This window comes from Perca flavescens, chromosome 22 (assembly GCF_004354835.1).
Source record: "Perca flavescens isolate YP-PL-M2 chromosome 22, PFLA_1.0, whole genome shotgun sequence".
NCBI lineage: Eukaryota > Metazoa > Chordata > Actinopteri > Perciformes > Percidae > Perca > Perca flavescens.
In genome coordinates this window covers 14,628,318-14,652,003 of record NC_041352.1, presented here as the reverse complement: position 1 = coordinate 14,652,003, position 23,686 = coordinate 14,628,318, and the positions used below count along the sequence as shown (strand labels likewise).

Below are 23,686 nucleotides of genomic sequence, written 5' to 3'. Positions count from 1 at the left end.
GCTGTCAAAAGTAAACATTTCTGACTCTGTCATTGATCCATACCTGAGTAATGACACAGTAAGCTGCTGAAGTGACAGGTCATTCAATCAAAATTTCAGTCTGAACCAAATAAAAAAAAACAACAACAACAATCTAACAAAAAAATCTCAATTTAAACCAAACCTAAGATTGTCAGGTGATAGCAAATTATGTACACCAACAATGTTGCAGTAATAACGGCATTAATACATTAACATTAAGCTACTGGCACTTGGTAGGCCTAATTTCAAAATAAATCGCAACCAGAATAAAAATAGCGATAGGGTTATTAAAATTTTTTGTAAAAAGTTTGTTTAACATAACACATTTTTGGAAAACATTAAAATCGTAGCTGTTTCTTAAAAAAAAAAAAGTGCTGTTCTATCGTGACAAGTGCTCTCATGAACACCATTCAGCTTGTATCATAGAAAAATCTGCATTATTAGTATTTCTGTAAGTGGTGAGCAACACAGAAATTGGGGAAGGAGGAGAGGATTACACACTAAAAAGGATTTAAGCTCAGGACACTGAATTTGCAAGTACTGTAATGGCCCACTGATCAAGCAGGACGCTCTTTAACACCAAATCTTATCTTATTGTATGTAAACAGGCTGGTCACTCATATGATTCATGGATATTGGCACACACACAGAAAACACCCCCATACGTTCATATTTCATCATAAAAGGAAAATAAGGCGAACAACCTTAAACACAAGAAAAGCAAATTAAAATGTATGCTTTGTTGTCCCTTCTCAGCTCTTCACCTGATAATATCTGCGAGGAATATGTAATCTCAAAGAAATATGATTTGTTGAGATAAGGAACTGGGAAGGTGGAGCTCTGGCGGGGGACCTACAGTTAGCTCATATATATGGAAATTTGTCCCTGTCTGTTTCACACTTCTTAAGCAGACCTGATGCAATGGCCTTTACTGCCCTCGTAGTCTCAGTGCAGGTTGGGTTGATCAGGGACTCGGGCAGGAGGAAGCCGAAGTGTCCTGTATCCCTCAACTCAAAGGCAAACGCATACGGGATCCCGTTTCTGTAGGCCCAGTCTATAGAGCTGCCTGAGCTAACATCTGTGAAAGAGTTAAACAAACAGAATAAGAAACGCTTAGGACAGTATTTTCTTATATAAGCATTTAGACCTGTAATTATACTTCTGTACTTTGTTCTATTTCTTACTACACTTAAGTAACATTTTGATTGCAAGCCTTTTACTTGTTAATGTGGTCTTGCTACATTTACTTAACTAAATGATTTGAATATTTCTTCCACCACTGCTGACAACAAATTGATTCAATTTTAGGTGAGTCTGAAAGCATTTTATTCTCATTGATGCTACATTTACATCCGTGCATTTTGATCCTCTCAAGGGGTACGTTCAGTTCACTGAGTGAAAGATTAAATTGATCGTGTATTTATAGAAAACTGGCACGTCTCCCTACTTCATAACATGAATGAGGATCTATTTTCCTTGTCGGCAGATGAATGAAACACAGATGTGGTTGGAAGTAGAGCACAAAGCAACAAGTACCACACAACACATAATCCATTCTTTTACGTTTTCTAAACCTTGAAGATACAATGAAGAGAAAGAACAGTACTCACACAGGGTGGTAGAGGCAGGTCCATATCTGTACCTCACTCCATAGGCGGAGTACAGGGCTGTCACTGCATTATGAGCTGCTGACTCCTGGACAGTGAAAGCAGAAGGCCAGCTCATTAGTGATCCTATCTATGTCTGCACAGTAGGGTTTAATATCAAGGCGTTCCAGTTAAGTAACTCCAACATATAACCGTTTATGGGTTAATTATCAAGCAATGGGTGACTTACCACGCAGTGGAAGTTGGGGATAGTGGCATACTTGTAAGAATAGGGGTAAAGCAGCATTTGGGCGTAGGCGTGGATGGATATATATGCTTTGACGCGTTTCTTGTACTTGCGCAGGAATTTGGCGACGGCCTTGACTTCAGGTTCAGACTCAGGGAAGGGACCACAATAGGTGTCATCACAGGGATGAGAGGAGGCACCTTCCTCTGAAGGAAAGGAAGGAAAAAAAAGGCATTCTCTTCATCACACCAGAATGCATTCAGGGACAGATTTGGATTCCATTCAGATTTTCAAACTAAACATAAAAGAAGTTAGGTTAGGTTAGTTAAGCTGAAAGTTATCTCAGAACTGACTATGTCCTGTTTAATGCAATTCTTCAGTAGTCCATTACTGAAGTATAAACCGAGGTCTTTTCCAATTGTGTTAAATTCCCATCTTTCATCTATATTTCACATATCACTGACAGTGGGTTCCCTTTAAGAAAAGCTTTTAAATGAAGTATCCAAAGGGACAATTTGTGAGCTTAATATTCCTTTGAGAGGGCAAAACTTGGTTCCTCAATTTCTTTCTGTTTCTCAACTCACATCACATCTCTGTATGTCTGAATGTACTGCAAACATCTCTGCTATATTTTCAGAGCCCTCCCGGACGGATGATGACTCAGCAGAACCCCTCCACCCTTCCACTCGCCTCCCAACAGAGACTACATGACATTAAACACAGATTGTTGTCACCACACAAATATTTCATCCGCAACTTACACTGATTAATAGTCAGAAAAGACTTCATCAGCAACAGACTACAAGGAGTGCCTTGCCAAGTTACAGTGTTACCGTGTGCTGTATATGTGTGATAGAGATTCAGTTGATTTTCCTCAGATTTCAGTTGAAGTTCAGTGTAATTGAACTCACCACACCATTTCACTTTCCAGTTTCTATTAGCGTCCACTCCTCGGCAGTGGAACTTGTGATTTTTGGACCGTGTTTTCCTCCAGAACCGATCCTAAAAGGGAAAAAAAAAGCCACTGTCACTGTGTTTGTCCCCTGACTTGTCAGACTTATCGAACAAATGGAGCTTCCTGCCATCTTCCAAATAATCCATCTGTCACTCATTTGAATTCCAGATATGTAGACAGTAGATGAGGAGCATTTTTCACTGAAGTATACATAGATTCTTTCACAGAGATGAGGGCTGCATAATGACAAAAACACATTGTTATCTCTCTGCTGTTAAGTTTTTCAGTTACTGTATCAGTTCTGATCCACTTGGACACAAAATATTCATCATACTGCCTTCAAATTATTCACAATCTGTGATTGATAGCAGTTGTTGTTCTGAATACAAGCACCTGAATAAAATAAAGGTGTTTCTCCTCTGGGCCCTGCATTCTGGAAAGCATTAGAATACTTTACAATCAAAACTTCTGACTCATGCTGTTTGAAAATGAATGAATGAGCATGCAAGATTTAGTCTGTATTTAGTCTGTATTGTGTATGTAGAAAGACCTACAGTACCGTGGTCCAGCTGAAATCATATCCATCCACATTGAAGACGGGCATGACGTAGAAGTTGAGCTGGTTAAGCAGTCGTCTCATCACAGAGTCATAATGGTATGAGTTGATTGCCTTGAAGTATAACATGAAAACAGTATAATTAGGCCTGTAACAATTATTACATAATTGTCTAATGGCAATATTTTTATGATTAACCGCAATTAATTGCTAACATTAGCTAAGGTCCTAAGGGGTATGGCTGTTGATAGTTATTGTTGATTTTGTTTGGATATGCAAATAATAATTATATAAGGGATATTTGGTCAGACTGTTGAGTTAAAGCTATGCTTTTTGTTAGTTGTTGGTAAACTTACCAAACCTACACGTTCATAGCAACAAAAATGACAAGGGGGGGATACAGTTACACGTTTCATAGGCTGTGTACCTTTGTTACTACATTATCTGGGTCACATAACAGTGATAGAACCAAAAGACGTATCCTGGAATTCTTTCAAAACTGTAATTTGTTTGAAAAAGTAATAAATGAATAACTATTTTTAAATTTGACAGAAAAAGACAATTATATTGTTAATCGCAATTCTTGAGACAATTAATTGTACAGCAAAATTTGGAATTGTTACAGCTCTAAATATAATTATAGAGCACCAAGCTAGATTGTGGTCTAATCATATAGTTAAATGTAATTACTATGCTATGTTTTCTTATTTTGTAACCATATGCATGATTGCTATCATGGTTCTTTAAATGCACAACTGCAGTAGGTTAATACTCAGACTATAGATGAGGATTTGAAGTGGGGAGATCTCGGCTTTTACCTGCTCTTTAATCAGACTTCGGCCAAGGTTAAAATGCTTTTAGCCTTAAACCAAGATGGCACCCTGACCTCCAGTGGCCAACCTTAGTAACTACATGACTGTGGATTCCCATTTTAGGGCACATATTTGAGCCAAGTAGAGCATCTTTGACTGTTTTCCTTCCTTAAATGTAAACTCTTTTTTTTCTTCATTTTTATGTCAGTGTCATTTTCTGCTATTTGTCTTTTCCCTGCCCTAGTCACTCACTTCCTACTCCAACTTTATCCTTCTTTGAAGAATTCCCTACTCAACTTGTAAATCCATCTAATGGTCTTAGGTGAATTAGTCGAGCATTTTAATTTAAACCATCATTATGGAGGCTATTTCAAGAAGTGTCTGCGTGCAAACAGAATGACTATAGAGCACAACAAAATATTGTTTTGTAAATGGTACGGTCCAGTGACCGAGGTTAGAGAAAGAGTAAGCATTAGAATGTTTATGTGCTCTTTATAGTGGCACGTTTACATTATTTGCTACTCAACATCAGCTCATTTGGTTACTAGAGTTTAAAATATTTCTTAGCATTTGTTTAAGACTTTTTCAAGTATCTGTCAGTTGAGGTCTATCATGCAAGAATTACGCAAAAAACGGCTGTGACTCAGTGCTCTGCATTGATATTCATTGACTTTTCCTTTAATTATCTCAATACTCTGGCACTGTGCTGCAAATCCCACTCATCTGGCATCTATGAAGTATAAAACAAGCCATTAAAGGTTCTTGCAGTTAATGTCTGGCTCTGGTCTGGTACCGTCCTCACTTCAGAGGGTAGTATTTAAGACCTTAAGGGTGTGATGGAACTTGTGTGCACGCCTAGGGTTGTGTTCAACATCTGAACAATAAAGGGTAATCTTCAGTATTTGCATGACTGTGCATGACGAATGAACAGATGTTCACGTTTTGTTGAGGACCCCAGAGACCAAACATTACAGACTTGCTAGCTACAGCCTATCATTTAGATATGTGTTGACACATGCATTGATGGAAACAATGCATGCAATTTAAACAGTGTTTTATATTCAAATTTGCAGACTAGAAAAACAAGAACTACCTCTTTGACAAACCATTGGCAGAAAGCAGGTCCTATCCACTCTCTGGCATGGACGCCACAGTCGATCCAAACGGCTTTCTTCTGATGACGACTTCTCTTTCCTATCTGACAGGAGACGAGCACTGTCAGTTTAAGAGTAGTATGAGTGTGCATGTGCACGCACCCGTGTGTCATTTTTTTTGTGTGTCTCATACTTTTTCTCCTACCTGAAGCACATAAAGTGGTTTACCCTCATACGACTTCCCAATTGAGAACATGTCAACCAGGTCAGTGTGGGTTCTGTTCATCTCAAACATCCAGCTCTGGATCTTAAGGACAGCAAATAATGCAGAAGAGTGAATATCACTCAAGGACTTGTTTACAAAGTTTTCAAGAGTAAATGGGGAAAAAAAGAATGGTTTAATGTGCATTTAACCTTTCAGACCACATGTGTCAAACTCAAGGCCCGCGGGCCAAATCCGGCCCCTTGTAGATTTAGATCCGGCCCGTATATCAATTTGGGTTCCCAATACATTTTGGCACCCACCTAGTTGTGCGCCAAACCAAAAACACAGGAAAGTGTTTTTTAAACTGCAATTACGTGACATTCAAAGCAGAATATGGCAGATTTGCTAACTCTGAGACTCAGAAATTCCCCCAGAAGGAACTCTCTTGATGACTTTTGTAGGGCTTCATGTCAACAAAAATGTGACAAAAAGCATACAAAAATGTCGGAAAAAGCAACAAATTTACAAAAAGGTGACAAATGTCTGAGAAAGCCACAAAAACAACAAAAATTAGGACAAAAAGCTATCAAAATGTTAAAAAAAAGTGACCTGCAGTAACAAAAGCACGGCAATAAACTCTACATGTCCTTGGTGTGATTCTCTTTTTCCAGTGTGGCCCCTAGTGAAAAAGAGTTTGACACCCCTGTTTCAGACAATCTGACAAAACCTTCTAAGACATACTCCATGTGCCTCTGGAGTATGTGCATTTGTACGTGGTTGTGTCTTTGTCTGCACAATGTGTCTGGTCTGCACACACACACACACACACACACACACACACACACACACACACACACACACACACACACACACACACACACACACACGTGTAAGCGTGTTTCACAGCGAAGGAGGGGATCAAAGTTAAGAGTACTAAAGATTTGTGTAGGCTCTTAGGATCTGTGTGTGGAATTTAAGCTGCTTCATAGGGCCTGACAGATTCATGAACCAGTAGCCTAATCGACCTGGGAAAGTAAACACTCTACTGTGAAGTGTCTGAAGTAGAGTGCATGTCTCTGTGTGTGAGAGCATGAGGCTGTGGGAGAGAGAACTGTGGAATGGGGTAATTGGGAGATTGAGAGCACCTTAGAGACGATGTTTGTTTACTCTGTGTGCATTCGATTAGAAAGTGAGAGATAGGTAGGCAGGTCGACGGTGGGCTTCACATCTACCTCTTCCAGAGAGTGGTAAACCTCGTAGTCATACTGAGACTCTGACCTCCGCTTGCGAGAGGAGCGATATCCTGTCTGTTTTTCAATTTCCTTCTGCAGATTGGAGATAAACACCCTGTAGATAGAAGAGACAGAGTTAGACAGAAACATGATAGACAACTAGCGTGACATCCTTACTAATAAAAAAAAAAAACATCACAACTTGTCAAATGTCTTTGTTAGTTCAACCAAAAGTCCAAAACCCAAATAGATCAGTTTACAACAAGATACAGTAGTATGCCAAAGAAAACCAGCAAATCTTCACATACAGCGACACAGTATTTCATTATTTATTAGAGTGCAGGTCATATATAACTACTGTAAAACATTAAATAGCATTAATAATTACTGCAGACATTGTCTGTTTGTGTCTCAGTCTGTACACAGCATGAACTCTAACTTTTTGAAGAATTGTATTGTTGACTCATTCCTAACACCGATTATGCAACTGCTCTAACTCATCCTCTTCTTTTCCAACATCCAAACTTGATTTCTACATCAGCACTCCCCCTGTTTGATAGCACAGATGACACTAGCTGTAACACTGCTGTCTATCAGTCAATGAAATGTATTGAATGAGTCAAAACCATCATTATAACCATCATTATCTGTTTATAGACTGGTCTCACATATGATCAGACCTCTGCCTCTTCACTGCCCACTCCAACCTAAAACAGCCGATGTGATCCATTTTCATAGCAGCTATGTGGGCAGCCAGACTCTCCTAAAATACACTTCCTCATGGAGGTCCTTATATGTACATTTCTATCCATAACTACTTCAATAACACTAAAAAAGCTAGCTTATTTCCCCAAAAGTAAAATGAGATCTTTGACGCCTCATTCCCTCAAAACCCAACCACCTTCCAAAAAATGTCCCCTGCAGTGTGAACCATTTTCTCAGTCAATCAACACAGAGTACAAAAAAAACAACCTCATTCTCAGATCTGAAATTCCTCCCTTAGGACAGAGATGACAATGGAATTCTTTCTAGCTGCGGCTGCTTTGATAAAACTCCATCATTTCAATGTTAATTTTGATGACAGATGGGGTGGGGAGATGAAAGGGCGGCTTTTGGAGCAGATTGGGAGAGGGGCTCTGATGTACTGTGTGTGTGTACCAGATTTGAGGAAGCTCTTTTGCATGCAAAGTATGGCTGACTCTGCATGTGCAAATCATATATTCTGGCTAGGGAAAGCTGGGTAATTGCAACGCCCTTTGGAAACAGATGTGTCTCCGGGTGTAGACACTCTGCTAACAAGATTACCAAATGTGTTAAAGTATGCATGTGTACTGTAGTATGTCTGTGTATTTGTGGCCGGTGGTCATTCCATTCTTACCGATAATCAATATGTTCCTGCTTTAAGCGTGCATGTAAACCTTGCGTGTCATTGCGTTTCACATGGACATCCACAGTGGCATTTTGACAGATTAGAGTAGCACTGTTGGGCTGCCAGAAGTCCACCTGAAGAAAAAAGGACAAATATATTATATATAACAGGGAATAGAGAGACACAAACACCCTGCAGGATTTCATTATGAGTGGTAGGAGAAGGCGATATATATATAAAATCAAAATTGCAATATCAGTATCATGAGATAATATAAGGAAAATCAATTGGGAAACTGTTCATGGTCAAAAGTAATCTGATAGGAATGTCTGTTTTTGGCAAATCCAGCAAATTAAATTCCAGGCATATTTCAAAATACTTCATCAAATTGATGCAAAAATCCAATATTGATCCATGCAGTAGCTCTGCTCTTTCATTTTCAGCATTGCCGCCAACCCATACACCAAGAATAATAAAGGGATAGCAACCACGTTGTAAACAGATCAAAATCTCCACTACATATTGTTATATAATTATAATAATGATTTTGATTGATTTGTTTGAGGTAACACGAGGTAAGGGTATACTGTGACACTAAAATCTGAGTCTGTGGCCAGTTGTGACTGAATAATTTTAACTAATTGTGGAAACATGAAATTTTATAATGATGTTGACCATAATCTATACTGTATTTAATGCAGATCTGGTATGTTTTGGCTGATACCAACTTCCACTTAACAAAGTCAGTATGACACATGATACTGATCCGGCTAAAAAACTAAAGTGTTTCAGAAAAAGAATTTACCCAAAAAAAAAATATTACGTATTATCTTCTCTGGTGGATGTTTAAAAATAGCACCAAACATTTGGTGATGATGACCACATTGTTTTGTTAAGACCTGGACAGTTTAACATTCCTCTAGTCTCTACCTTCAAGCAATGGACTCAATCAGCGTTAATGGGGCAAAACACACTCTGATGTGTCCCATTAACAACATGCAGTGAATGACTCCTCCTCTGCTTTCCTCTCTACAGTTTGACTACGTATTAGCAACAAAAATCCTGTCTTTCCACGGCTGTTATCAGGCTGTGAAAGTCGGGTCTGTTAGGTTTAGCTGAAACAGCTAGCCACCCATATAAACACAGACATCATGTGATAACTGATAAAATAACAGCTAGAGCTGACCTACAAATGATACACACAGTAGTCACTGCAGGGACTAGAATTCTGTATAGTCAGTGTGTCTGCAGACATGTGTGAACGTCCTCAGCTGGCTTTCATTTTGTACATGGGGGCAGAGACATGTAGGCTGGCACACATGCTTGTTAATGTGTCAATTGGTTTAATAGTTTACAGAATGGATACCATTTTATTTAACTTTGTTTAGTGCCAGAGGGATAGAAAATCCTCCGCTGGAATGTTTGGTGCCCTGGAGTATAAACCGCTCTGTACTGCTGCACTTTTATGGTGTTTCCAAATGGTTAAGTACCCCAAATGTTTCAGCTCTGCCAAACAAAACAAAAAGCATGTAGGCCTAAAAGGCACTTAAATATCTTTGATCAGATAATGCAACTCCTCACAAACAATTCTCTCAATTTAAAATGTTATAGCTGTATTTATGAGCCCTAAAGATGCTTTGTCTGTATTTCAAATCTTTTGTCTCATTTTTAATGCAATCCTTCTTTTTTATGTGTGTGTCTGTGTATACAGGGTAGCTATAAATTGCATTTGTGTTGTTTTGGTTGATGTAACACTGGCGTGGGCAGAACAAGAAAGAAAAAGTTATAGTTCAATAAAAAGAGCTGGCAGATGCAGTGAAGCTCTTGCTTTAAGTAAAACACAACACACCAAAGTAAAACACAGTTTTTAAGTGAATATGTATTATAATCAAAATACCAGCTGTTGGCTTCACTACCGGATATTGGATGCTCTAACATAAAAATGAATAGTTCAACATTTGGGGAAATACGTTCACTTTTTTATTCACTTTGTTTGCTGAGAGTTCGATTAAAAGACCAATACCAATCTCCTGTGCATAGAGTGAATGTGAAGCTACAGCCAGCAGCTGGTTAGCTTAGCATTAAGGAAACAGGAAACAGGGGGAAACAGCAAGCCCGGCTCTGTCCAAAAGTAACAGAATCTGCCGACCAGCAACTCTGAAGCTCACTAATTAACACTTTATATCTTGTTTGTTTAATCTGTAAAAAAAAAAGTTCAGTTGTCAACACAAGGTTGCCAGGCGTAAACCCGAGGAAGTTAGTTTCCAGTCCTAAAGCGAACCGGCTGCTGGCTCCAGCTTCATATATGTATTTATCTAACTCTCGGCAAGAGAGCAAAATTGTATTTTCTAAAATGTCTACGTTCACAACAGTCAGTTTCCCCCCAACGGCAGGACAGAGAGATGATGTCATCAATAGACAAATGCTGAAACTGCTCCATAGACAGTAAATAATGTAATAATTTGTAGGAAGCAATGACAGCAGCCATAGTGGTTGTGATATTCATGCATCTGTTTAGCAGATTTAATCCCTGGAACACGTCAAACTAACTTCTATGATCCAGGAAAGAGACTGCCACTCATTCTGTCATCGCTCCTATTTCAGTTTGGTCTCTGAAACAATTAGCTGATTAATTGATCAGTTGATCAACAGTATCAGCTATTTTGATAATCAATTAATTCTTTAGAGCTTTAGTGCATAACTTTTTGATATTAATAAATGTCTGTTACATACAAGCCATGGCCAAATGAGTTGCTACAAAACTAATTAAGACTATCAGCACAGCTCCACACAACTCTCTCTGTATTTCTCAGTATGGCTATGTTCAAAAGATTGTGGTGTCCGGTGACCATCATGTTTTTTTAATCCTCCATGTCCTCCTTGGCTACTAGCAACAGTGTGGAGGAGGAGGGGGTTGTATCATGTGGACGTGCCAACAGTTTTGTTGTCATTACTTAGAATTCCTCATGGGGGAGACAGAAACTACACACTATAGCTTTAAGTCACTTGTCAAGCAAGAATACCTAACGCCATGCATAATTCCAGCTTCTCTATTGTGAGAATTTGCTTTTCTTTCTAACATCTGGGGTTTGGAGTGTTTGTCAGACAAAATAAGACATTTAAAGCCATCACCTTATGTTTTAGAAAATTATAGATGAAGTTAAACTATAGATCAAATGATTAATTGATAATGACTAAACAGTATCAACAGTCAATATCTTGAGTCCCCTTTCAGGTACAATCATAAACATGTGGTAATTATTAACTTTTTGTGAAAATCCAACATGTACTGTAGAATTATCTTATCTTGACAATGCATACATAGCTTTGGTGAAGGTATTTGCTCTATTGGGTGCATTCAGGAGCTGTTGTGTTTTTTTCTCTAGGCTGCCTAGAGTTCACCTGTGAGTCAAAAAACACTGCATCCAGGACTGCGAGGTTTAATTTAAACCTGTATTAATGCTTTCTCTAGATCAGACTCTTTCCAATAATTGTGGCTTTCACAGCTCGTGCTGTCTGTCATTAAGGTTGCTTACATTTATCCTAAACTGTTGCTGCTTCTAGAAACATTGATTATTGTGTACCAGATGATTTTTCTTGGGAATGACCAACCCACCAACAGGTGTTTAGAAAAAAGCAAAAGTAAAATCCTTCACGGGTTTAGTTTAAATGTAATGTCAAGCATGGAGCATAGCCAAACAAAAATCTTGGATAATTACTCAAAGAAATGGGTTATTTTGTTGCTGATGGATCTGATTCTTGATTCTCTTGCATTCTGTAGTAGCCAGTAGTTGTTTATTATTTGACCCCATGTCTAGCCTGAGGCTGAAAAGTTTGACTCTGGCACTGGAGTCATGGCAGTGTGCCTAAGCTACTGAAAACACAAGTCCACAGCTGTCCAAACAATAGACTGCCACTGCCTCGGTTAGCCTTGGAGCACCGTGTCCGCTGCCCTTACATACGGAAAGCTTCGGCCAGGTCCCGACCAGCACCCTGGCTCTCTCCTACTATCCCTCACCACAAATCCTAAACATTTACTGAAACCTCTTTTTTGTCCTCTTCTGTCCATTCCCTTTTCAGAGCTGTATTGGTTCTGGACCACTAAACAAAAGCCTGACCTAAACCCGAACAGATGCCTTCCATAACTGTTTGTGTGGCATCTGGCTGCACAAATACAACCCAAGTGGACCAAACCAAACTGGAGAAACGGACCACGTGGCACATTGAAATCTCTGCAACTCTCCCAAAGAGTCTCCAGAAAGTTTCATATTTTATTTTCTCAATTAGCTGTTCAACTATGTTGTCTGAATGTTTTATTTAAATGGAGCAGTTATTTCAAGGAAATTGTTCCAAACATATCAAATTGTTAGTTGATTAGTATTAAAACTGTTTGCATTATAACAAAACAAAACACTGTTGCTGCTGTCGCCATCTGGTATCTGGGAGCCACTGTCTTGTCCTTGTCTGGAGCACGGTGTGATGCTAAGGAAAGAACAGGCGCTCCTTGACTGAGGTAACTGACGACATTGACTCTTTATTACGACTAAAGAGTTTTATCACATTCTACGTTGTATTACAAAAGCTGTTGTAGAAAGCTTATTCGTCAGTCACTTTCTGTACATATGCTGTGAGTGCTGTAAACTGACTCTACTTGCAAGTAAACAAACTTTAATATAACTTCAGTGGTTCCGTCTATCCTTTGATAATGTAAATTATTCTAACACAAATCAACAAAACTAACAAAAAACGCTCACAGAGCTTTGCCTCTATTTTCTCTATAATTAGTACAAGATTATATTCTTTCCAGGAAACTTCCTAGAACATTATTAGGAAACAGACCCATACAATAAAGTGTGAGATGGCAATAAAAGTTAAACCTAAAAAACTTGTAAGTGGGCCTTGTGTTGAGATTATAGCATTACTGTTTTATTTCAACATGAAATGTAAATTATGTTTCAAAGCCTTCTCCACACTGCCATGATAAACAATTCTGATGGAGAAATACTGAATTAGTTATTTAATTAGTACATTTTAAATCTAAAGTCTACAAATACTGGAATCAGACTTTAAAAGTGTATGCTTTTTAATCGTGGAATACAAATATTGATTTACTGATTCAGATAAGTATGACATAAGGCTGCCCTGTCTTAGAAACCTTTATGCTATCAATGGTTTTTGTTGTCTTGATCTATTAGTCATTGGTTATTACTGGAAAAAAATAATCACCTGCATCACTCTAATATTCACAAATATGCTTTGGTCTTTAATAAGCATGATTCCTCTGAATGCACCATTCATCTGCATAGGGATAGTAATACTGAAAACGCAGATTTTTAGTTAAATCAACTGTTCAATGAATTATTCAAATAAATTCTCTGACTATTTGCTGCACAATAATGTCTATAATTGCATCATGGTTTTTATGCTTTACAAACAATCTTTGCTGTGTATTTGCAAACTAAAACAATGTGCAAAGGAAGGTCATCTATGCTCCTGAGGCTGATGGGTAATTACTGCCAAATGAGTTTGGGAAAAGAAGCAAAGCTTCGTGTCCTCCAGGGATTCCCTTATTTCGGTGTCTTTGAAACACATGTTCATACAGTTTGTAACTGCAAGAGATCCAAATATTCAGATGTCATTATGAAGAAGTCTTTTGTATTCTTCCCCCATTCTTCTCCTGGGGTTTCTCCTTTCAGCAGTATCTGGCTCTTTCAGACAGGGAATATGTCCTGACTGTGACGGATGACCACACTCGGCTGCTCGTTGCCTCTCTGTCCCCAGCCCTCTGTCACATCACCCCGCTTTTACCACCAGCGTCACGCCTCACTCTGTCTGTGACTGCTGTTCAAGTGTCATAGAAAAGACCACTAAGGGACTATAGGCTGGTGTGAGAAGAATAATAACTGATATGACATTTTAATATGGCATTTCAGAAAACACACATAACAATAAAAAGTCAAAACAAGTTAAGTGAAATTATTTAAAATGATGTCTGATGATGAATACTGTCAGACATATAAGTCAGAATAGTGAGCAGTGTGTGTGTGTGTGTGTGTGTGTGTGTGTGTGGGGTGGGGGGGGGGGCACCAACCTTCATGTGTCCCAGAATTTTCTTGAGCACTCGGACCTCCTCATCATTACTCGGGGTTATCCTGAAGACTTGATCACTGGAAAAACAACAGAGCTCTTTTAAGTGCTGGGTTCAAAGTGCCCCAAAGGGATTTTCACCGCACTAAAATTGACTGTAACAGGCCTTGGATCAATTTTCACTAAGTGCACATCATTTCAAAAACATCTAGGCCATGAAGTCACAGGTAATGCTACCGGCTTTTGTGCTGATTGAAGGTGACACTTATAATAACAGAAGTTTGATGGTGAAATGGGTGGGTCCTCTTTCAGAGTCCTATAGATGACTGGGTCAAACCTCAGTCAAACAAGCTGGGTGAGACCTCATTAAAGGATTATATTTCATCGTTTCCAGCTCTGCAGGTAGCACCTGGAACTATTCTTTGGTGGATACAGTAGCAGCAGCCGTTTCACATTTTCACACATGATATATGAAATACAGTATATCCCTCATATACTAATACGTGAATGTAGATAGATGTGAAAAACACCTGAACATATGAACAAGTATAATCCAATACTTTAATGTGTTTGACAGTGCAACATTGTTTTGTTCATGTGTATAGTGCTTATACACAGAAACCAAATCATTTAACATAAAACTGTAATGTGAAGTCCGAAACACCGCCGAGGTGTTTGGTTGGTTAAAACCACAAAAAGGTTTTTTTTTGTTTTTAGAATTCATAAACAAGATGAGGCTTAAATAAAGCTGTAGTGGACTGTATTTAAACATCTGTGGTTAGATAATAACACTTCATTGAATTGTGTTAATTGAGAATCAAAAAGAATTTCATTTTAGTTAAATGCAGAAAAACGCAAATTAATTTGTTATGGAATACAATTAGAGATTAGTTATAATTCATTATAAAAAAATAATTACACAGTAATATTATTCTTCACATGTTGGTCTAGGCATATAACTAAAACAAACATTTAAGTAGATAGATAAGCTTGAGAGCCTGCAAACCACATATTTTATATTAAAACAAAGACACTCTTTTATCCTCACCATGAGTCTCACATAGTGTTGCTTTCACTCTGCAGATCCTGGGGTTGACCTTAGAGCTAACACACTGCCAGTAATTCATTACAGTCTCTGTGCCTGCCCAGTTACCTGTCTGTCTGCCAGGTTGTATATATGTCCACTTCCACTTCCATGTCTCATGTTTTTTTTAGCCCCTTTTGTTCTCTCATGTTTTGCTTATTTCAAATAGATTTTTACAATGTGTCACGCAGGAAGTCGAGCCCCCTAAACAAAGGTGGCAGTCGGCCTCTTTAAGGTTTTAAGGAACAAAAGGGGTCCGGGTGTCCCACATGAGTGGCTGGCCACCCCATTTCAGTGAACACCACAACAAAGTGTCCAAAAACAGCCTGTTTCCATGGCAACGATGGTGATAGAAGACAGACTTTAAAGCGGACAGGCAGTCATTTTTGGAAGTAAGAATATTGTTTGCATGTGATAGAAATGAGGCAAAACTGAATCTAGACAGACTGCAAACTTTAAAAACAAGCCTGTAGTATAATATATAATAATAATATAGTCTCGCTGTCTGAAACATCAGAGAAATACGGGTAGGACTATTTTGTTTTCACCAGTGCATACAACACAATGCACACACATGAGAAAATAAAGTGGCACCCCAGAGCTCTACTGTAGTCCACAGTGAACCATTTCTTCATCTTGTAGTGATTCTCAAAGACGACAGACTGTTTTTGTTACAGTGTTGGCCTGGTAAAGGCTTTTTGCTTTGAATCTACGAGCTGCAGGGCTCTCGGAGCTAAAGCTGTCCTTAAGTTGTCAGTCTGTTGACTCCCACAGCAGTTCTCTCTCTGGGATGGAAGCAATTAGTTTCAAACCAAGAAGTTGACTCTCAGCAGTGTTTTGATACTGTAATATAATACAATACAATCTGTTAATGAATGATATGAAATATTTTGACGATGGAAGTCTTCCTTTTAGACTAAAGGCTCATTGTGAGGCTGACATAAAGAACACCCACCACATCCCTGATTTCTGAGTGAAACAGGACCCCCCCACACACACACACACCCACCCACAGTGCTGTACATTGGGACTTGTTCTGTCAAACCAGAGGTGGTGTGAGGCACATAATATTTGGACTATATCCAAAATATATGTTGTTTAAGACAGACGAGGAGGGGTTTCCATCAGAGGTGGTCTCCTTCCGCTTATGATAAATTGCATCAAAAGCTCTTTTGAAAAACAAACCATAAATCCTTACATTGTCCAGTCATGTCCTCTACATGTCTACCCACATTACTATGCGCACATAAACATGCAGACAGACTGATATGCTAGGACTTTTGATAAAAATTACAAATGTATTTTCTCTTGTGATTACAGAAACACATGGCTGGATAAAGAGAGCTGGGAGTTGCTGTCATCTTAAAGCTATACTTTCTTAAATGAATACTTTAAGCAGTTTGACAGGCCACTTTTGCTGCAAGCATCCCCAGTGTCATCCGTGCCTATCATGAGCAATCTGAATGCCTTACTGCAGCACAGCAGACAGTCTTATCCAAATGCCATCAGACAACAAGATCAGTGTAGAGTAAACGTTAAACATTATATTATGTCTCAAACAGGAAATATGTCCCAAAAAGATGAGGAAGATTGTGAGCATAAAGACGTTCTTTGTTTATACTCTCAACTCAGAACATAAGATAGAACCCGTCTCTTGCTGTAAAGTCTCTGCAGAAAAACTTCTGATAGCAACAGAATGAAAGCTCTCGTGAGCCCCAGAAATGAATGGGGGGTCTTTACTCACCCTGCGTAGCGGTTGCTGTAGAGATAGGCAGCGACGGGACATAGCACGTTACCGCACATTATCACACATGCCAGCAAAACGGAGGCGCGAAATGCGCTCCTATGGTCCAGTACCATCCTTGGCCAGCAGATCAAAGACGGAGGATACCGATGAGGCTAATTTGCAGGATGCACGCCAACTTATCGGAGAAGAAATGTGATTGACTCGGTCCAGCGCACAAGTCACTTTTTCGCCGCGGTGCACTCTCCAGTAGTTGTCCCTCTGACACAGAAGGTGCAAAAGGTGCGAAAGTCGGTCATCTGGCACAGGGGGAGCATTTAGCACCTCTTTGAAGCTGTGGAGGGAATTACAGGGTAGCAGCTCTTTTTAAAAATGAGGAGGACCTGAGTCACGTGGCCCGGTGTCGGAGAAGTTGGTAACTGGATCCCTGATCAACGGTGTGCTCTCTAAGGGATCAGCTATAGTGAGCCGGGAACACATGGACACGTTCACCAAATGAAAATTATGTTTCTTTTAACATGTTAAGTGATGCATACCGTTTTGTGTGGCGACATGAACTGTATCAAGTCGCCTAACTCATCTTTATCACTTCAGAACAACAGGCTTATTCTTCTAGTGTTCTGGCTCAGGTCCTTTGAAGAAGACACTCAGACACCCTTGTCTTGATAAAACTGTCAAATGTGTTGTGTTGCTGTCCACTGGACCATCTGGGTTATCCAATGATACCCTGACCCATCTATATAATGATGGCCATGCAGTTCAGACTCTAACAAAGTAGCTGTCATCTGCACAATTGTGTTTTTCTTATGCATTTCTTGTTATAAATTGACACTAAGAACAGCAGGATGTCTCTATGAAAATCATATTATAGTGCCATCATGTCACCAAACTTGACCAGTACAAATCAAATGTACTGCATGTCCCACGTGGGATAGGAAGAACATAATGAATCCAGAAAACAATAAAGGAGTATTGTTCATTCAGACATTAAGAGCCCATTGAGCTCCTGGATTCTCGGCTTCCTGTCCGCTTATACCTCTTCACCTCAAAGCCATGACTGATAACCAGCTACCAGGTCTGTCAGTGCCTTGGCGTGGCTCCACCAGGAATCCCTCTGTGAAGTTTAAGGTGGCTCTCCCTGTTATTCCAGGCTTTTCGTTCCTCCGTTTGATCCTCTACTTATCACGCAACACAGTGATTAAATGTCTAAGTCAACTGCCAGCCTTTTCCTTTTGTGATTGCATGGCAGCAGCACATTTTTCACATGCTTCTCTCCAGTGTCAACATTGCACCACCTGTTTTACACCCAGTTACTGTACAACAGACACCAAACAGCTCCCTGCTCACTGCACATAGACATTACAGTATGCAGTTTTTGACAACACGTACTTCATTGCACAAAGAAGAAGTGGAATTAGTTGTGATAATGATATTTGCAGAACACAGGTGCTCAAATCAGCATAGCAATAAATAATTTGATGACTTGAGGATGGAGTTTGTGAAGTGGGCTCATTGTCTCTTGCATTTAGTTCTAAACTCAGGATGGGCCAAAAGATTTATTGATGATACAAACCTGAGACTAATAGCAAATGGCTTTGAGATAAAAATGTTCTTTGTGTGTTTGTTGTGATTTAAGACTTCACAGTAGATTTGCAGCCATTTGCCATTAGCTATTAAACACACTCAATATTGTTTTATCGCCTTGATACTTCATGACTTTTCCTATACTTTAATGAGAATTGTTAAAAACAAAACATGATTTGGAACGGATGGCATGTTTCAGAAGCCCACTTCAGAAAATGATGCATTACTTCTGCTTGGCTTCAGCTTTAAAGCATGGTTACATTTAGTGTTGACTTTTACCTTATATACAGCTACTCAGCCCAAATCCCAAATAAGTCTATTTGGATATCTGTAACTGGAGTTTAACGGCAGTTTAAGAGGGAATAAGACCATTTCACAACATGACCCCAAACACAAGTATCGTCACCATGTGGAATAACATACTGTAAATTTTTTTTGTGCGTATGACTTTTTGGCAAGCAAAAGGAATGAAATGTTCCCTTATTTGGTGAAATAACAATGCTTTATGGTCATTTCTGTATTTCATCACCTTCATCAAATGTGCGGTCCCTTTGGGAAGAGTCATCATTTTCTGCATATTTACAATAGTTTAAATAAGGTAAGATAAAAAGAAAAAAAGGAAATACATTATTTTGCAGTTATTATCAATATTATTTTTTATACATGCCTATAGCAGTTTGGTCTGTGGGATGCCAAACAAGTAAGGAAGGAAAGCCAATGTCAACAAACTCAAGGGTTAAAGGGATCTTAGTTTGTTATTTACTATACATATGTGAAGGGCAATTTAGAATAACATCAAAGATGTTTCAGAGAGTGAATACATTGCTGGTTTAGACACCATAAAAAAATCCACATCTTTATTGGAAAATCTCGTCAAATCGTAAATTGAATGTACCAAGGTTTAAAGAGGGGTTTTCTGACTGAGCTATTTTTCAAAAAATAACATAAACCCAGAAAGTGTTTTTGAGCACCACGACCGCCGCACACAGAAGCATATTCATAAAATGCTTGCTTTGCGTTCCATGTATATCATGTTCAGGGATTTGTGGGAAGAGTTGAAACGCTTGCATGTATAGGCTGTTAAATTGGCTGGTCATTTAAGCGTGATGTGTTGGTCACGGAGACGTAGGTTGAGGGCAACGCCGGGAGTCAGTGTGATGGTCTCTGTGTTGTTTTTAACACACAGGAACGCAGACCTGGGCGTGTGGCACTGCTTTGGGCTGTGGTCTGTGGGAAGGTGAAGAACCAAGCATCTTTCTGTACAATCTTAGAATGGCACCGAGGTCCAATAAATCACCATGTTCCTCTGTGAGTCTCAAACCGCGCTGAGGGGTGTGAATGAGCTCTTTGATAAGCATGCAGTCAGAGAGCGGGGCTTGCAGTGGTTGTGGTGTTGATGGGGGGCTCTGGTCAATCTGTGGGGCTAACTGCAGCTCTTTGTGATGCCTTTAGGGCTTCTGCAGGATCTGATTGATCCCAGCTGACCCTGAGTGCACATCTATGACTTTTTGACCCTGAGAGGAGAAGTAAAGAAAATGAGTAGAGGGGACAGAGGCGGTTAAAGATGGTGCACACAGTCTGGGGGGCTGCACAAAGTGGACCATTTGGCAGCCAGAATAATGTGTCACTCTCACCATAAATGGAGAATTTAGGGGAAGATAATCTTGATGAAGAGAACCTTTGTTTGCAGTTACACTAAGCTTTGCTTAGATATCTGCAGCCCACACATTTCCATGTGTTAGATTACAACGCTCAAAGACTTGCTTACAGTAATAGAAATCAGTGAAGTTGGGACTGAGAGGCCAAATGAAGAACAGGGGGCCTTGGCAGCAGAGAAAAGGTGCCAAGGAATTAACGGGTGATTCCCAACCCTTGAGTCCATTGAGAAATGAGTGAGTTTTCCCATTTAAAAAAAACTGACTGTCTGAAAAGGTAAAACTATTATAATACAGTAATTCATAAGAAAAAAGAGGAACATCTAAAAAAATAATTTTTAGTGGTTTTAGTAGTTTTTTTCTGTTTTCCTATCAAATCTTGCAACCCTTCAGATTTATCTTGCAAGCAAAAATTTAAGTTCAGAATTAAATAGGTCCAATGTCCTCTTATAAATATTGATGAGAAAAGGGGTTGGTGAACATTTACAGAGCACTGGAAAACATAATTAATGTTGCTGAATCACCCTCCCAAAAAGATTGAATCATGTGACAAGACCAAACACGAGGTACAAAGGAGGCAGTGTGTAACTTAGAGAGGGAATTGAATTTGCTTAATATTGAAGGTGTGATAAAAGTCTATAAAAATATATGAAAAGTGTTTCACATAGCCAATTACAAATAAACACAGATTTAACTAAATTTACTCCAATCGTCCTCACTAAGTTAAATTGCCAAGTCTCTCTTCCTTTCAGTGGATTCTGTGGAAAGAGAGTTTATAAAAAAGGAATATAAAGTGATTACTCCTCCCATTTTTAACAAAACTTATTCCACATTGCATAGAGATGGTATATTTTAAATCTTAGAAAACTGTGGATTTGAAGAAAAAGCAGAAAAATTAAGCTAAAGGTATTCCATATAACCTATAGGTTGAATCAGATGAATTAATATTAAACTTTTTTTCTCACAGCAAATCATTGATAATCCTAATGTCTTTCTCATACCATTGATTGAACATATTGTGCCCTCTATGCCTGTTGAGAACTGATCTCAATTTCTCATTAGAGAGACGCCTTATTATTTCTACCACAGTATCTGAAAATCATGCCGGGAATCTATACAGTAATAATACTTATTACTAGATTTTGATTAATAGCTGCAGGGATGTAAGTGGTATCCATGTGATAGTGATATCACTACTTTGTATTCACATAAGTCACTCAGGAAACAGAAACTTGGCAGAAAGAGGGGAAAACAGGTTAACTACAAAACTTTAAGAATAATATATAAATTAGCAACACGCCAGGACTTTATTAAAGCGCTTATCTTGACTGCATGTTGCGCACCACTGCAATATGAACTAGTGCAGATTAACCATAATGCAGAGATTGTTACTTCCTATGACCTGAAGCGGGATATGAATAGCCTTTTTGTAATATTTGCCCATTCAAGGCTGTGGTTCTACCATTCAATAACATAGAAATACTTTTTTTGGCAAATATCTTGTTTTCCTTTTCTTAACTGGCATATGTAGCTGTTGTACAGGCATTACAAATCTGCCAGGAAAAGGTTTTATCTGATTGATAAGCATAACGATATGTGTTTTCCTACACTGCAGCCTGGCCTGACAGGCCAAAATGAAATTAAGACCATTCAAAGTAAGTATCACCTCTGCACAGGAATGATATGATATGATATGATGTAGGAATGTTGGCTTTGGCTGCCATACACTGATTCACTGAAAGGCACATGTGTGGAATAAGGACTAACATGTCAATATTAGTGTAAATTAACACTGTTATCACCACTCATGTTAGATGTTAAGAGCAAATAATCAGAAAAGGCAGCTTATGTCAGTCTGACACTCCTTTTCCAATGGGAAGAACAGAACACTTCCTGGCAGCATTCTGCAAGTCACCACAGCTAAACCTCAAATAATAGAAGTTAGTTCCACAGACCAAAGTCATGGGCAATAAAAGTTGAAGGTCTGGAAATTTACCTGCACTGGAATGGCTAATATAAAACCATAATTAAGTTGGCCTACCGCAAATGTCGTCAAGGTTTCTCAAATGTTTTCAAGACTAAGACCCAGATTTAGTACATTAACTGTCAGACTGGGACCCAGGCCCATTCAGACTTTGTCAGGGCTTTGTCAATAAATAGACTCATTATGACTACAGACTACAGCTCTGTTTGATGGAAAACCTTTGATTCGTAGCAGAAGCAGTATTTTAGTCAAAAACAACAGTGCTCTCTGGTGGCAGCAAAGAAACAGTACAGTACAGCACATAACTTTAGCATCAGGAAATACACCCAGAGCATGCAGTACTACATTAAACCACCAGAGTATACTGCATGTCAACATTTACTCAAGTTTAAGAGCCATGTCCTCATCTCGTCTCACAAAACTGACACTAACCTGTAATTGAGACATATAATAGCTCTATAAAGTAAAGACTCCCTCTGGCGCTGATAAATTATGGGAGCAGTCATCATTAGGATTATTTTTCTCTTTTGTAGAATGTGCTTTTATAGACAGACTACACTCCAGAATATGCTGAGATACATAAAAACAGAATGTCACAGAACAAAGTGTATACATTTTCTGCAGAATGAAGTAAACTGCATCCCTACGTGTTGAAACGTTAATCCAATCAGTATTGGAGGCTGCAAATGGCTCCCCTACAATCCCCTCAAAAGACTATCAGGCTGGTGAAATTAAAGCTTGTTCTAGTGTTGATTGTGCTGCTATTTACCCAGGCGCTAAATGATTCTGACTGTGTCTAATTCAATATATACACACACTTAACCAGCGTATTAAGTTCCTGTTCCTGCACTGCAGCTTTAGCAGGGAGCAAGAATGGATTTTGAACATAGCTTTCACCTCCCAAGACAGGGGCGAAGCAAGGGGGTGGTTTCTAGGGCTCAAGCATCGAAGGTTTTCTCAAAAGCCCCGAATCTTTAAGGTTTTTAAAATACCTTCAACATTGTGTCATTTCCCCTCAGTCTCTTTGACTGGACCGGCAAATCAATGGAGAAAAAGTTCTATTACTGGGGAAATATCGCAACTAATGCTGTGAACTCTACTCCAGCATAGTATAACAAAAATAGGTTTCAAGATAAGTAATGCTGTAGTAAAGACAGAAAATGTCTTTCACACTCTGACTGTTTGCATGTTTGTACGTCTTTGTGTGTGTTTCTTTGCATCTTGACAGGACTCACATTACCAGCTTGTAAAGATGAGCTGTGCTTAATTAGGAGAAAGATCTTAAATCAAATTCTTTTTTTTTTTTAAAAGAAGCTTTTTAATAGCTTTATTTTGATGGTACTTTGGAAGAAAAAGGTCTGAATGTGTTTCAAATGCAACCATCTCTTATGAATCGCATTAGGAGAAAAGAACCTCACATGGTTCTTTGAGGCCCCTAATATCTAAGATCTGGCTGGTGCAGAGTCCCAGA

The 23,686-nt window shown here is 38.9% G+C and overlaps 1 protein-coding gene across 1 annotated transcript; it reads right to left on the bottom strand.

Annotated features, from left to right (window-relative positions):
* Positions 1-49: 49 nt before the first annotated feature.
* Positions 50-17,423, bottom strand: cpa6 (carboxypeptidase A6). Its single transcript, XM_028569610.1, has 11 exons — positions 16,993-17,423; positions 14,169-14,244; positions 8,087-8,211; positions 6,709-6,823; positions 5,477-5,578; positions 5,271-5,375; positions 3,369-3,479; positions 2,766-2,856; positions 1,858-2,060; positions 1,632-1,716; positions 50-1,099 (listed from the first exon to the last, which is right to left on the bottom strand). The coding sequence occupies exons 1-11, from the start codon at positions 17,106-17,108 to the stop codon at positions 885-887; spliced, it is 1,344 nt and encodes a 447-aa protein (XP_028425411.1). The 5' UTR covers positions 17,109-17,423; the 3' UTR covers positions 50-884.
* Between the last annotated feature and the right edge of the window lie 6,263 nt (positions 17,424-23,686).

Bases quoted from the DNA above. Each gene is read 5' to 3' on its own strand.
- cpa6 (XM_028569610.1), bottom strand. From the start codon at position 17,108: ATGGTACTGGACCATAGGAGCGCATTTCGCGCCTCCGTTTTGCTGGCA. The intron at 14,245-16,992 runs GTGAGTAAAGAC...TTGTTTTTCCAG, and splicing joins TACAGCAACCGCTACGCAGG to TGATCAAGTCTTCAGGATAA. The intron at 1,100-1,631 runs GTGAGTACTGTT...ACTCTTTCACAG, and splicing joins ACCTGCCTCTACCACCCTGT to ATGTTAGCTCAGGCAGCTCT.